Source organism: Heliangelus exortis, chromosome 17, assembly GCF_036169615.1.
Source record: "Heliangelus exortis chromosome 17, bHelExo1.hap1, whole genome shotgun sequence".
Classification (NCBI taxonomy): Eukaryota; Metazoa; Chordata; class Aves; order Apodiformes; family Trochilidae; genus Heliangelus; species Heliangelus exortis.
Window position 1 is genome coordinate 5,351,270 of NC_092438.1, and position 12,609 is coordinate 5,363,878.

At 37.8% G+C, this 12,609-nt stretch overlaps 1 protein-coding gene across 2 annotated transcripts in view; it reads left to right on the top strand.

Annotated features, from left to right (window-relative positions):
- GRIN2A (glutamate ionotropic receptor NMDA type subunit 2A) overlaps positions 1–12,609 on the top strand; it is a 139,999-nt gene that overhangs the window by 102,450 nt on the left and 24,940 nt on the right. For both annotated transcript variants that reach the window (XM_071760607.1, XM_071760608.1), the window contains exon 11: positions 3,033–3,193. In XM_071760607.1, the coding sequence (XP_071616708.1) occupies positions 3,033–3,193 (161 nt within the window). The remainder of the gene's footprint in view (positions 1–3,032; positions 3,194–12,609) is intronic.

Here is a 12,609-nt window from a genome sequence, read left to right on the forward strand (position 1 = left end):
AAAGTCAGAAGTCCAGAAAAGCAATAATCTATTTTAAAACATTCTTATTATCATACACAGGTTTAACCTCCTCTGTGATCTTGAGCTTTCTTGGAGTTTAAAAATTCAAATAATTAAGCATAATTTATGGGAATATAATCTAGTTCATGGTAAATTATTTTCCTTCCTTCTTTGCCTTGTTGCTGCAATATTGTTAAAAGGGGAACAGCTGAGGAATTTGCAACAATTTTATTGTTCAGTACAGAACCCTGGGCCTGGCTGCAAGCAAAGCAGGGATAAGCAGAGGCCATCGAGAAGGGACAGAAGTGTCATAAAATTAATTTTAAATAAGTACCATGTAGAATTTCAGTAAACTTTTTAAACAAAACTTCTGGGGTGATAAATCTGTTTACTATTCCCTCTTCTCCCCTTTTTCCTGTTGTCACAAGCTCTTTTGTCAATGCTCTGCTGTCGATGCAATAAAATACCCCAGTGAGAAATACTGAGTTTCTCCACTCAGCTTCATGTGCCTTAAACTATAGAGAAGAGAAGCCAAGAAACCCCTTGCTCTCTGAGCACCTCAGTGTTCAGCATCTTCTAGTTCAGGAATTATGTTACACTCCAGCAGCTTGCTCACCAGGTTTGCTGAACACATGGTAATGTGCTCTTTACTCTCCTTACCTTCAAGACTTCTTGAGAGTTTCCTTAACCTCTGAATTGTTGCTAATGAATTTCTGGATGCCATGTCAGCTGTGTGTCACTCAGAAATACACAGCACAGCATGTACTGGAGTTCCTAAGGGTGGGTGTTCATAAACTCAAATGACTCAGAAGATTAGAAGAAAATTATATTTTGACATCCTATTGTATGTTAAAGATTTTTAAAAGCTTTGTGTTCATAAAAAAGAACGGAAAATTAGTCCAAAAGTATCCAGCAAAGCTGCCAATTGTAGTATGTGTTACTTTTGAGACCGTTTATGCTTTTTTCATGAAGTGAAAGAGAGACAAGATTATCAAGGGAGAGTAGACAGTGGAACATAATTCTGTTGCATAGCATTTATCTGCTGTGACTCCTCCACACAGTCACATTTTAAGAAATGCCTCACGTGCGTGCAGTCTAGGGAATTCTCTTCAGCCTTAATAGGAAGCCTTAGTTATGCCATTTACAAGTTTATTTTTGCAAGATTCCCAGAACTATTTCCAAATTGCCATGACACCCTACCATAATCTTCCTGTTCCCTCAATTCCCTTGCTGTACCCTAGGACAAGAAATTGTGCTTGCAGAACACTCATGACAGTTAAATTGCCAAAAATGTCACTTCTATGACCAGTAGCAATTTTTAGAGGTCTTGAAACTGTCATTTTTTCTTCATTATTTTTTTTTCCAGTTCTGTTGATTGGGAAATTTGGTAAGTAGGAAGATATTATAAGCCATGTCACTATTTCAGGGATTAATTACCTGTAGATTTAAGTCAACACCTATATCATTAGAACCTATGGACATATATTTAAGTACAAGGTTTGTCTCAGTGTTGCATAATAAACACAAAAAGGAGCTAGCAAATAGAGACTAAGAACCATGACTAGTATACAGTGTAATTGTAGTGCACATGTCTATTAGTATGTGTAAAGTAGTTGCAAAGTAATAATTTAAATAGTTAAGCTGTGAAAAAGGAAAATGAGGAAAAGTAAGACATCTGTTAGGTAAACGAATAGAGAAAAATAGAATGAATTCCTTTATGCTTTGTCAAAATATGCTTAATTAAAATGAAGCATTTAATTGTCGTTCTGTAACATGAAAATATTGTTGCAGCAATAATTTCACAGTCAAGGTTTGATGGAATTGAAAATACTCTCAGTGTGTAAGCCTATTTGTAGTCTCTTTGCAAATTGGCATTGAATCCTGGGACTTCTTGGTGTCCTGAGACCAAATTTTAAAAAGAGAAGTCTTACATATGTAGCAGCTATATAAGTATTAGCTGTCTTTTGCAGCACAAGGTATACAGATTGTAAAAATAGAGTGCATTTTACTGAGGAATTAATGGGTGACTGCTTTTGTTGGTGCTCAATTGAATTTCCTTGTTAGCCAGTAGTTCCTCTAATCTGAGTGGTCTTTTTAATTTATTTTTTAGAAAATAATTTTTATTTAATACTAACGTGCCACTTAGTATTTAAAGGGCAATATTGAAAAAGTGCATATAGAATTGTCAGGTCTGCTAGCAAAAGTTGATATGAGATTATCCCAGTGCTTTTCAAATCTGGAATCTGAGTGTGCTCTGGGCTGTTGCTATTCCTTTGCAGATACTCCCTGGTTTGTTTGTCTGTGCTGATGCGACAGTGACACAGAGGGTAAAATTGTAGAATAAATCTATATGCCATCAAGCCTAGTGCTTTATAGTTTTAAATTGAAGGAATGAATAGGGAGTAGGTTTATAGGTGTGAGCTCCAGAAGTGTTTTTCATGTCAAGTGATGCAGTTCTGAGCACCTAGGGAAGAAACAAGAACTTTATTCACCTTGAGTGACAGTAGTAGAAGGAAAGCCAGCCTTACCCTGCCCCTCTCTGTGCACCCCTCTGGGAGCAGGGTGCCAAGCTACCTGTCAGGTAGTGCCAGTGATCCTTTTGCCTTCATTGTGTGGGGAAACACAATGTCTGAGTTGAGATGCAGGTGTGAAGTGACTGTCAACAAAATACTTTCAATTCATTGTTGGTTGTGAGTGTGTCTGCTTGTAGTTTGTGTTCTCTACAGAGAGGATGGCAGATGAACGTCTTCCAGTATAACTCTACTCCAGTTTCTGTAATCCTGCAATGTTACAATGCATAGGAGAAAGTCACACTAGAGTGGTGAAATGGAATTATTTTTACTTTGGATGGAGATGCTTCTGTAAGTTCAGACAGTGTGAAGACAGTTTCTGGTATAATAGAACTGAATTAAATGACAGCATTTGCCAGGGTCAGTTTGAGACAGCTTATATAAATCCAGTATTTTCCAACCTGAATTAGCCCTTCGTGTTTTGAATGCCTGAAACACTTTGCTTGTCCTTTTTCTTTCTAGTTTCAAAGGCCATATGATTATTCACCTCCTTTTCGATTTGGAACAGTCCCGAATGGAAGCACAGAGAGGAATATCAGAAATAACTACCCTGATATGCACCTTTACATGACAAAGTATAATCAGAAAGGAGTTGAAGATGCCTTGGTCAGCTTGAAAACTGGGTAAGCTTTTCCCATTAAAGAATACTGTAGAACTGACAGAAACTGAGAAATAGTGATCTGTACTTACAGTGATACTGAACAGAACAATGTCAGGCATCCTGTATGGTATATGGCTCTTTTTATATCCAAATGCATCGTACGGACATCAGAAATAAACCCAATTTCCTGTTATTTGTATAATTACATTTAAATTGCAAGGAAGCTTCAATATCCTATGTACAACAGATTCAAAGGGCAGAGTTAGTATTGGTTCTTCGATTTACAGAGAATTGACCCAGATGAACCTGATTTGGGTGAGGACTCAACACAGAACATGATGTTTAGTATGTTCCTTCATTGTCTTTGCACAAATTTTTCTCTTAGGAATGTGCTTTTGAAAGGTCAATTTATGGCAAAGCTTGTTTGACTGATCAGAATGCTTTGGTGTACTTTTAGGTCGATTTTTAAATTTTCTTCCCTCCTCTAATTAGCATATCCCTGTACATTTACTGGCACATCTGAAGTACTGACTTTGATCTTCGTAAATTCTGTAGAAATGGGATGAGTCTCAAATGAACCATCTAATCCTGCTTCTGGATATCTTGGTAAATAGTCTGACAAATATTATTGGCCTTTCTCCTTAAGATCCAAGATTTAGACTTGAGTGACATCCATCCTTCTCTCTTTCTAAAGTAGCCCATTCTACCTGGTTGGACAGAGAGACTGGATTTTTATTCTTAATCCTGAAAAAGTATGAGAGTGACTCCTTGTTTGTATCAGTATTCAACTGGGTGACAGGAATGTTAGCTGTAGTAGCCTTCTCTAAATATATAGGCTTTATAATAGCATGTGTATTTTTATTAACAATTCTAGTTTACAATAATCATAATTTATCAATATAGTTTGTGTAGGTTTGTTTTGCTTTGAAGTGGGAAGTCTAAATTAGCCCTAGGGGATTTAACTACATCTAGTCTTGTGGCTGTTCTGAGGTGCACCTCACCTGCTATTATTTACAGTGAACACAGGACATGATTCTTCCTATGCTAAATGAAGCTGTTCACTTTTGGTCCTTTATTGACTGCTGCTCATTCTTTTAATTTTTAATCTTTCTCCCAGGCACGTAGGGGATTCCAACATATTGCTTACACTCACTGAGGTCCCCAAATCTTTCCTTCGAGTGCAGGTTCCCTTATTTAAAATGAATCTTACTGTTTCCTTCTCCACTGTGTCCGTATTGCTGTCTGGACTCCCTCTGTCATCCTTTCTCAAGGCATTCTCAGCTGGCATTTCTCAAGCATGGTTTGTCCCATCCTAAGATAGACACGTAACATAACATGAGATGAACCTCACCCAAGGGCTTCCAAGCTGGAGGCAGAGCTTCTGCTCCATCTGAGCCAGTGCAAGTCATATTTCCTGGGTGACAGCAAAATTGTGCATTACAGATAATCAGCTGAGTGCTACCATTCCTGCTGAGAATTTTTAAAGGAATAGCTAACCTTAAATTTGGGTTGCTAGGGTTTGTTCGGTTGGATGGAGAGTTTATTTAGCAGATGTCTGTTCCTTGTACTTTTCAGAATCCATTTGTGTTACTGAAAACCCTCAAAGGCCGCTGTAAATTTTAAAATCAGGCTACCTGTCACACTTCAGCATGAGACAGGGGGGCTACCTGACTGCAGGGGGGTTCAGGACATGCAGGAAGACTCAGGCTGACTGCTCTTGTGCCAGCTTCTGCTCTTACTCAAAAGCTTTAGTCCTTTTGACAGCATAAGCTTTCAATTTTTATGTTTTGGGGTTTTTTTTCCCCCCCCTGGGGTTTTTTTCCTCCTCTAAGTGATTTCTCAGTGCAGACACCCCCAGGTGTCTACCTTGCTCCCCTTGACTGACATTTCTATAGCAGATGGTGCAAATAAGCTGCCGTGTGCAATGTTCTCTGATCACTGTAAGTAACTGCTCCACGCAGCTGCGCTCCTTCGTGTTTTGTCTGATGGCACCGAGAGAAGGATTAAACAGCAAGCCTTCAGCTGCTGAAGGCTTCCCCAATAGAAGTGTCACTTTTTGTTGGCTTACATCACAGGTTTGGACAATCCAGCAGAAATGTTGTGTCAAATGGGTTTACATATTTCCTGCCTCCAGTTTCTGCAGAGCCAGAACTATGCACTGACCCAATCAGTGCCTTAACTGTGAGCAGTAAGCTCAGTTGCAGATGAGGCAGTACAATTGTGCCTTTTTTTTTTTTTTTTTTTCTTTAGTTTCTCTCTGGAAGAAAGAGAGCCCACCCCCACCCAAGCTTTTCTTTTTTGCTAGTTCCCTGTGGCTAACAGTTCAGGGATCTCTTAAGCTAAAAGTGTCTTGAATGAAAGAAATGAGACTGTATAACACAGAACTGTAATAACTCACAATCTCTGTAGAGAGGAGAATAGAAAAGCATGACTAAGTATTTGGTAATGTGTTGCAGTTTTTGGATTCTTTTTCTCCAAACATAATATTTCACTTTTTCTTCCAAATTTTCTGTTCTGTTCCTCAGTATAAATAACTTCCATCATTTTTATATAGCTGTGCTGTGTCTTCTTCCTTTCTCCCTTATGAATTATTTGACCAGGCTGTTTGCTTCTTCCACATAAAGTTTGCGCTTTCATCCTTATCTAGACTTGATCAAGCTTTCACATTCCCAACATTGCTTGACTTTTAATATGTCTTGGCCCATGGAGCTGCCTTTTTGAGGGTGAACTGTCTCTTGTTTCTTGAACTGCTTTTGCTTTGAGCACATATATAATTTCCATTTTCCTCCTCAGTATGTATGTGTTCTGCTTGCCTTATTAGAGCTATTTTGTCTGTTTTCATCTTTATTTCTTGCCAAAGCTATTTCTGCACTTCTTTAATTTTTCTTTTTTCATCCTCTACATTGGTAGAACCAATTTTTCTTGCATATGATGAAGTCTGATACTTCTGCACAGCTTTTTGAAAATGAACCACCTGGTAATAATAGATTCATAGACTGTGGACCTAGGAAAGACTTAGATTGTCTTCTTGATGTTGAAAGTCAAAATAGTACCTGTGTTAGTCCTGAAGAATATTTGTATAATCTGTATATGTTTCCAATTTCACCCTTAAAACTTCTTTTGCTTAATTGAAGACAAAAGATTTTTGTCTCCTCAAATTCTTTATATGTAGGCTTTGAGCCTAATTTTAAGGAGGAGCAGAAAATACCATCAGTCTAATGATGCCTAATGACTGAATGATGCTACACAGGGAGCATCTGATCTAATAGAATCAAACTGTCAAGTAGTCACAGTTGTGTGGTTATGTTGTATCTCAAACTCTTTAGACCAGCTTTAATCAGCTTTAGCCTCTTGAGATGGCTTTAGAAAATCTTGATCCTTGAGACCATTGTTTGTAATACATGATGGTGCTGAGTTTAGCTGGAAGGCAGAAGTGGAAAAGGGCCAAACATAAAGCTTTACATATACAGATTGCTCTGAGATTTCTTTTTTGTTGGAAACATGTTTATGTCCCTTGTCTCATTCTGAAAACAAATTGGAAAAACAACTGGAGTTTTTAGCTTGCTTTCTCACAAGAAGTAAAAAATCAGCTGCCCGAGTGGCCAGGATAAACCTCAAGGGCAGAAATATAGATAGGAATGGGTATAGAATAAATGATGTTGCTGCCTTTATTTCCTGATGTGGCACAGAGGTTATGGGCCTTCTGTTGTATTGCTGTACATGTAGAGGTGAGTGTGCACATGTTTGTGTCTAGGAAGCTTTGAAGAAAATACCCAGCCCCTTTGTGTTTTCATCTTTGGCTGGTGAAGCTAATAGTCTTTCAAAGTTACAAGGGAAGCATCTGCATTTTTTAATTAATAAACTTCACTACATGGGCAATAGGCTTGGACTTATCTTCTGCAATTAGCACTGAAAATGTTTAAGATCATTCTAGAAAGGAATCAACTGGGAAATGCTGCAAATCAAAATGGAAATTAGATTTTTGCTTTAGACTGACATTGACATTCTACCTACTCCTTCAGCTCAGTCCCCATGGTTATGTTCAGAGCAGCTTACTCAGGAAGGCTTGTTGCCATCACTGGTGAAGGCAAACTTATCAGCTATATTGGCTTTTCCCCTTTGATAAGAAAACAACCTTTGGTTCTGAAAATATTTTTTAAAAAACCCTGTAAAATCTCAGTAGTATCTACTTCTTGTCAATAGTGTCTTATTTCTGAGATTCAAAGATACAGTTCTCAGAATGCTGCTGAAACACTGAACAAACAACAGAACCTCCTGTACTCCATTTATTAATTAAAGGTATCAGTTTGCAACCAGGCCCATTAAAGAAGAAAAAATCAGGCATCTTGTTATTAAAGTACTTAATGTTTTTCAGAATGGCAAAACACTGTGCCTCTTTCAATGCAATTTAGTACTGAAAATAATCAAAAAAGTTACAAAAAGGTACCAGTGTTTTTCCCTGGATTTTTGGCATATAAGGGGTTATCTGACCCACATATGCTGAGCTACCTGCAGAGCTTCAGATTGCTCTTTAGGCAGGACTGAGCAGCTTAAGAATTCTCCACAGTTTTTGTTCCTTTTCTGTTGTGAAAACAGAAAGGACAATTATTTTCCTGAGCATTGTTCAGCAGAGAAGTCTGTAAGACATTAGCTAATGTATTCTTGGTAGGTGAAGTCCAGCTCTGTTAGAGCCAGGTGGCTCCTCTGTGTTGTTTAAATATTTATCGATCAAATAAAGTTCTAAAAATGCAGCACTAGCATTTCTGTCTATATTGTGTTTAATTAATCTGCATTTCTAGCTGGTACCTTCTGTACTAGAGAGACAGATCCCATTGATTTTGTTTCTTGAAGAGAGAGTAAGTCTTCGAATAGGAAGTGGATAATTATTGCATTATGTTTACAGTGACTGTTCTGGGGTTGTTTGCTTCTGTTTGCCTTGCTATATTTTTCCAGGAGAGGTTAAAGAATACTCTTTTTGCAAGTAGAACAACCTTACCTGTTGTGCTTCTCTTGTAAGGATTGTATCAGCTTGTAGCTGGTGAATTTTTCTGTAGTGTTTCTCTGTGCATGTGCTCTGCTGATGCAAAACTGGCAAGAGAAGGAAATGCAATGGCAATAAACTGGAAATGTAGTTAATGTCTCACCTTTGCCCCAGCACATCTACTACTGGAATATTGTCTGGGACTCAGCTGAAATTAGAAAATCTGGGAGAGTCTCTTCTTACTATTGAAAGAATATAGGAAACTTTCACTTGCCTATTGCCTGTCACTGATTAATCCATCTGATTATTTCTTCACTTCTGTAATTTTCCTGGATATGAGGACTGCAGCTGAGTATCATGCAGTGTACATCTTGTTTCAAGAAAAGAGACAGTCTGACTGATGCTGTGTTTTGGCAGCATATTGATGTGAGGATTTTATTTCATTTTCATTGCAAAAAGCTGAGAATATAACTTATTTCAAGGGAACTGCAGTAATGAATCCCTTGTGCTCCACAGGCGAGCAGCTCCTTGCTGTACAGCTGCTGATCCCTTTGCTGTCATGAGCAGTTTTCAGTTTGTATTTACAGCCACAGCTGTGGCCATGCAGTCAGGAATTGGATTCTAAAGTTTACTTGGGACTCCATCTGCCTTCCTGTTAAAGACTGCAATATTTGGTAGTTTGGGCACACTAAGTCTAATACCTTATTCCTTCCTTGGCTGTGGTGTACTGGAGAAATCTGAAGCCTCTGGAGAGCCCTGCTGTGGTGACAGCATTTCTGCACTGCTGGGGCTTCACAGGTTCAGTCTCAGGTGCAGTGGGTAACCAAATCTGAGCTGTCCCCTGAGAAGATGCCAACTGCCCCTCAGGCATGCCCTGAGCTGCTGCTCACTTTGATAGGAACATGTGATTATTCTATTCCTCAGCATTTTTTAATGAAAAATAATAATGCTAGAAGAAACACCTGAAAGTATCTAACTGAACACCATGAATAGGATGAGAAGTTATTTCCTCCCTACAAACACACTCTCCCATGTAAAAATAGCCAATATGATTATTAATACTTTTTTTTTTTTTTTTAAGAATCCAATGGTACTAAGCCGAGAAAGCACAAGAAAAGACCCTGGAGGCTCTAATGCCCTTTTAATCCTCAGCCTCTGTGTTTATTGGCCTGAGCTGGATTTTTGTCGTGCTTATAAATTGTCCCCAATTGGCAGCTTTGCACACTCTTATTTGCTGAGCAGCTACAAACTGGTCAGAGGCTGTGCTGGCAGCTTCTGCAGTGTGGCACAAGCAGAACCAGGAGGCAGCCATCCCTATTCCTGTCAGCTGGAAGACAATTCAGATTGTGCCCAGCACGTCCTTCTGTTAATTAGGTCTGTCAATTAAAGTGGTCATGTGCCTAAAGTAAAAAACAAAACAAACTTGTTTTTTAGTCAGCCAGCTGGCATCTCCACTTGGATGCAAAACTCATTTCAATTCTTTTTTTTTTTTTTCTTTCAGTATTTGCAATGTTGTTTTTTTTCACAGAAAAATTGCCATTGAAATTTTAACCCATGGAAAAATGTACTAGCATTTAATCTTTCTGTGGTTCTTACCTTTTCACCTAAGAAGAAGAGGACAAGCTTTGAGAGAAACTACCTGCTTGAGAAAACAAAAATTATGTATTCTAATTTTTCATAAAAAGCACAAGTTCTTCCTCATTCTGGGCAGGTAATAACAGCTTACATCTGGCACTCAAATTTGAGCAGGCATAAATTTTTAAGCTTTTAAAGCTTTTAAGAAAGGCTGTTTCTGATTGACAAGACCTTACAGCATTTATACTTGAGAATATTCACTCTTTTCTTAGTTTTATAATGCTGCAGTACATATAGCACTTCTTTTACCAAATCCTTAAGAGGTAGCAAGAGATGAAGTGTGTTTGCAGGAGAAAGGGAAAGGTTGATGTGCATCGTGACATATCTGTAATGTAATAATTAATTGCTTGCAACCCTCCCGGATGCCTGTTATGCTACATGAAGAGTGAAACTTTGCTGAAAACAACTTTGGCACAAGCACTACTTCATGCCACTGAACTTTTGTCTATCAAATCCATAAAATCCAGTTATCACTCTGAGAACCTGATGCTCTTGCTTTCTCATGGCCTACTTGTCAAAGCTCTCTATTCTGAGCCTGCTTGGGTTTTGTATTTTTCACAAACAGGATTTAAAAAATCAAGTGCAACAACTGAAATTGCAGATTTTAGACAGGTTATCCTTGCTTTAGTCAGATTACTGTCCATATTTTCATCACATTTATATGATATTGATTAACTAGATTTTTGTCAGACCCTGAAAGGGCAAATTATTGTGCTAGGTGATTGTTCCTTTAGGAGGGTGATAAACCCAAAAAGTGAATGTATGACATAAGAAATTAATAGTTCAGATAATTCATTGTCAATTTATTCATGACTAATGGTTGGGAGTGTAAAATATGTACCCATTTTTCTGGATATAACTTTTGGACATTTTTGGTGTCTGACACTTAGAAGCATCCATTTCTGCAGCTCATGTGAAGGAAAAAATAAAAAATTCAGTAGAGCTGTGTGACAAGAGCATGGGAACTTCTTACAAAAAGGCTGAATGGAACTTAAATTTTTGCAGCCAAATGAAATCTGAAACCAAGCTAGACCACATCTCAACCACTGAGTGAGTTCAGGGAACTCTTGCAGTAAATTGTGTATGGAGGATCATATTTTATGCCTGCATACCTTATGACTTGTAGCTGGAGTGGAAATAAAGATGTAAAATACTTTCAGAAAGTATTCTTTAGTACTCTTTAGTGTTGACAAGGTGAAATAATCACAGCTGTAGACCACTTAACTTTTTTTTGGTTTGTTTTGGTTTTTTAAGTAAAAATGAACATCAGTCAATCTCTCCTCTTTGCTCGCTCCTCTCAGTGTGTCTCTGTCTCTTCCCTTTTTGGCACCTGACCTTTTTAAAGTTCAGTGAGCCTTATAGAATGGTAAATACCAAAATTAAAACAAGCTCAGAAAGAAACTGAATAAATTGGTAGAAGGTGAACTGTTTGGTGGTTGGTAAACACGATGGGGCTTAATACACTCTGTAGCTCATGAAATATCCATTCATCTGAACCCAAGACAACATATTCAATGTCAATAGCATCCCTGCTTAGCTTATTTCTTTTATTCCTCCTTAAACATCTATTGTATAGAGCAAGATATTTGCTGTACTCCAGAGTGTCTATTTATCACTATTAATTTTGACAGTAAGTACTAAATTGTTGTATAAATACACTTCCCTTAAAATCACCTGAAGGAGTTATAAATGTAATGATTTTCTTCCTCAGATCCTGTGAAAAAGAAATCTCTGCTAAGCAGTTTGAACCATACAATGTTTTCTCTCTTGACTGACCAGGTTCAGGCATGTTCTGCAAGCAGTATCTTCATTTAGTTTGGCATTAGATGGCTGAGGTGCCTCAATTTCAATTTACATTATGATGCTTTCTTTTGGGCTTCAATCTAATACTCATTTCAAAGTTCATTCTAATATTCATTTTGATATTGCACTCTGAGGGGGATGATTTTCATTTGCTGTTGCAAGTGTAGCCACCCAAATTAGGACTTGGAAAGCTGGTTTGCAACTGGGCAACTGCTGTTTGTGCCAAAAGCCTGCAAAGATATGAAAACAAGTAAATTTACTGCTCCATCCTGGCTCATTTAATTCAGAGGATCTGTTCATTAAAGTATCAGTTCTGAAATCTAATAGTTTAAAAGTAATGTGTACCAGCACAGCGTGGCTTTCCTGCTTTTCCCACTGGCATTATTGCTGAAGTGATCAGAGCAGCAGGGTTTGGGCTAAAAAGTGCCATTGAGCTGGCAGCTCAGAGATAAAGACTTCCTGTGGCATTTATATTTGTGGCAAGATTTTCTGGCACCCGTTTTTCGGATGGCTACTGGTTTCTCCATCCTTTCAGGAGATGAAGTTATTCTCATGTTCTTGTATGTTGGCTTCCACATGCATTGAAAAATCTGAATAAATACTGCATTGGGTAAGGGCTTAATGTGCTGTTCCAGGTGACTTTCTTGGGGAAATTGGTTCTTCAGAGCTTTGAAAAACAGGCAAATACTAAAACTGTCATTTAGAGAATTACTGGTATCTGAGAAGGCATTCATTGTCATGTCTGGGGAAACTCATACCTTAATAGTTTTGAGTTATCTATAAACAGAAAACATCATCATGTCCTATTAAGATGAGTCACATTTTCAGGAATTTTCTCATGTAGTATGCTGCATTTTATTTTTTTTATTTCATGTTATGTTATTTTAGTATTTTTTATTATTATTATTTTTTATTTTATTTTATTTAGGGAAGAAAGCCTCCTTCTCACAGCAACTTGCATCCGGAAACCAAAATCTTCATAGTAATTTATTTCTAAAACCTTTACTCAGTATCTGACT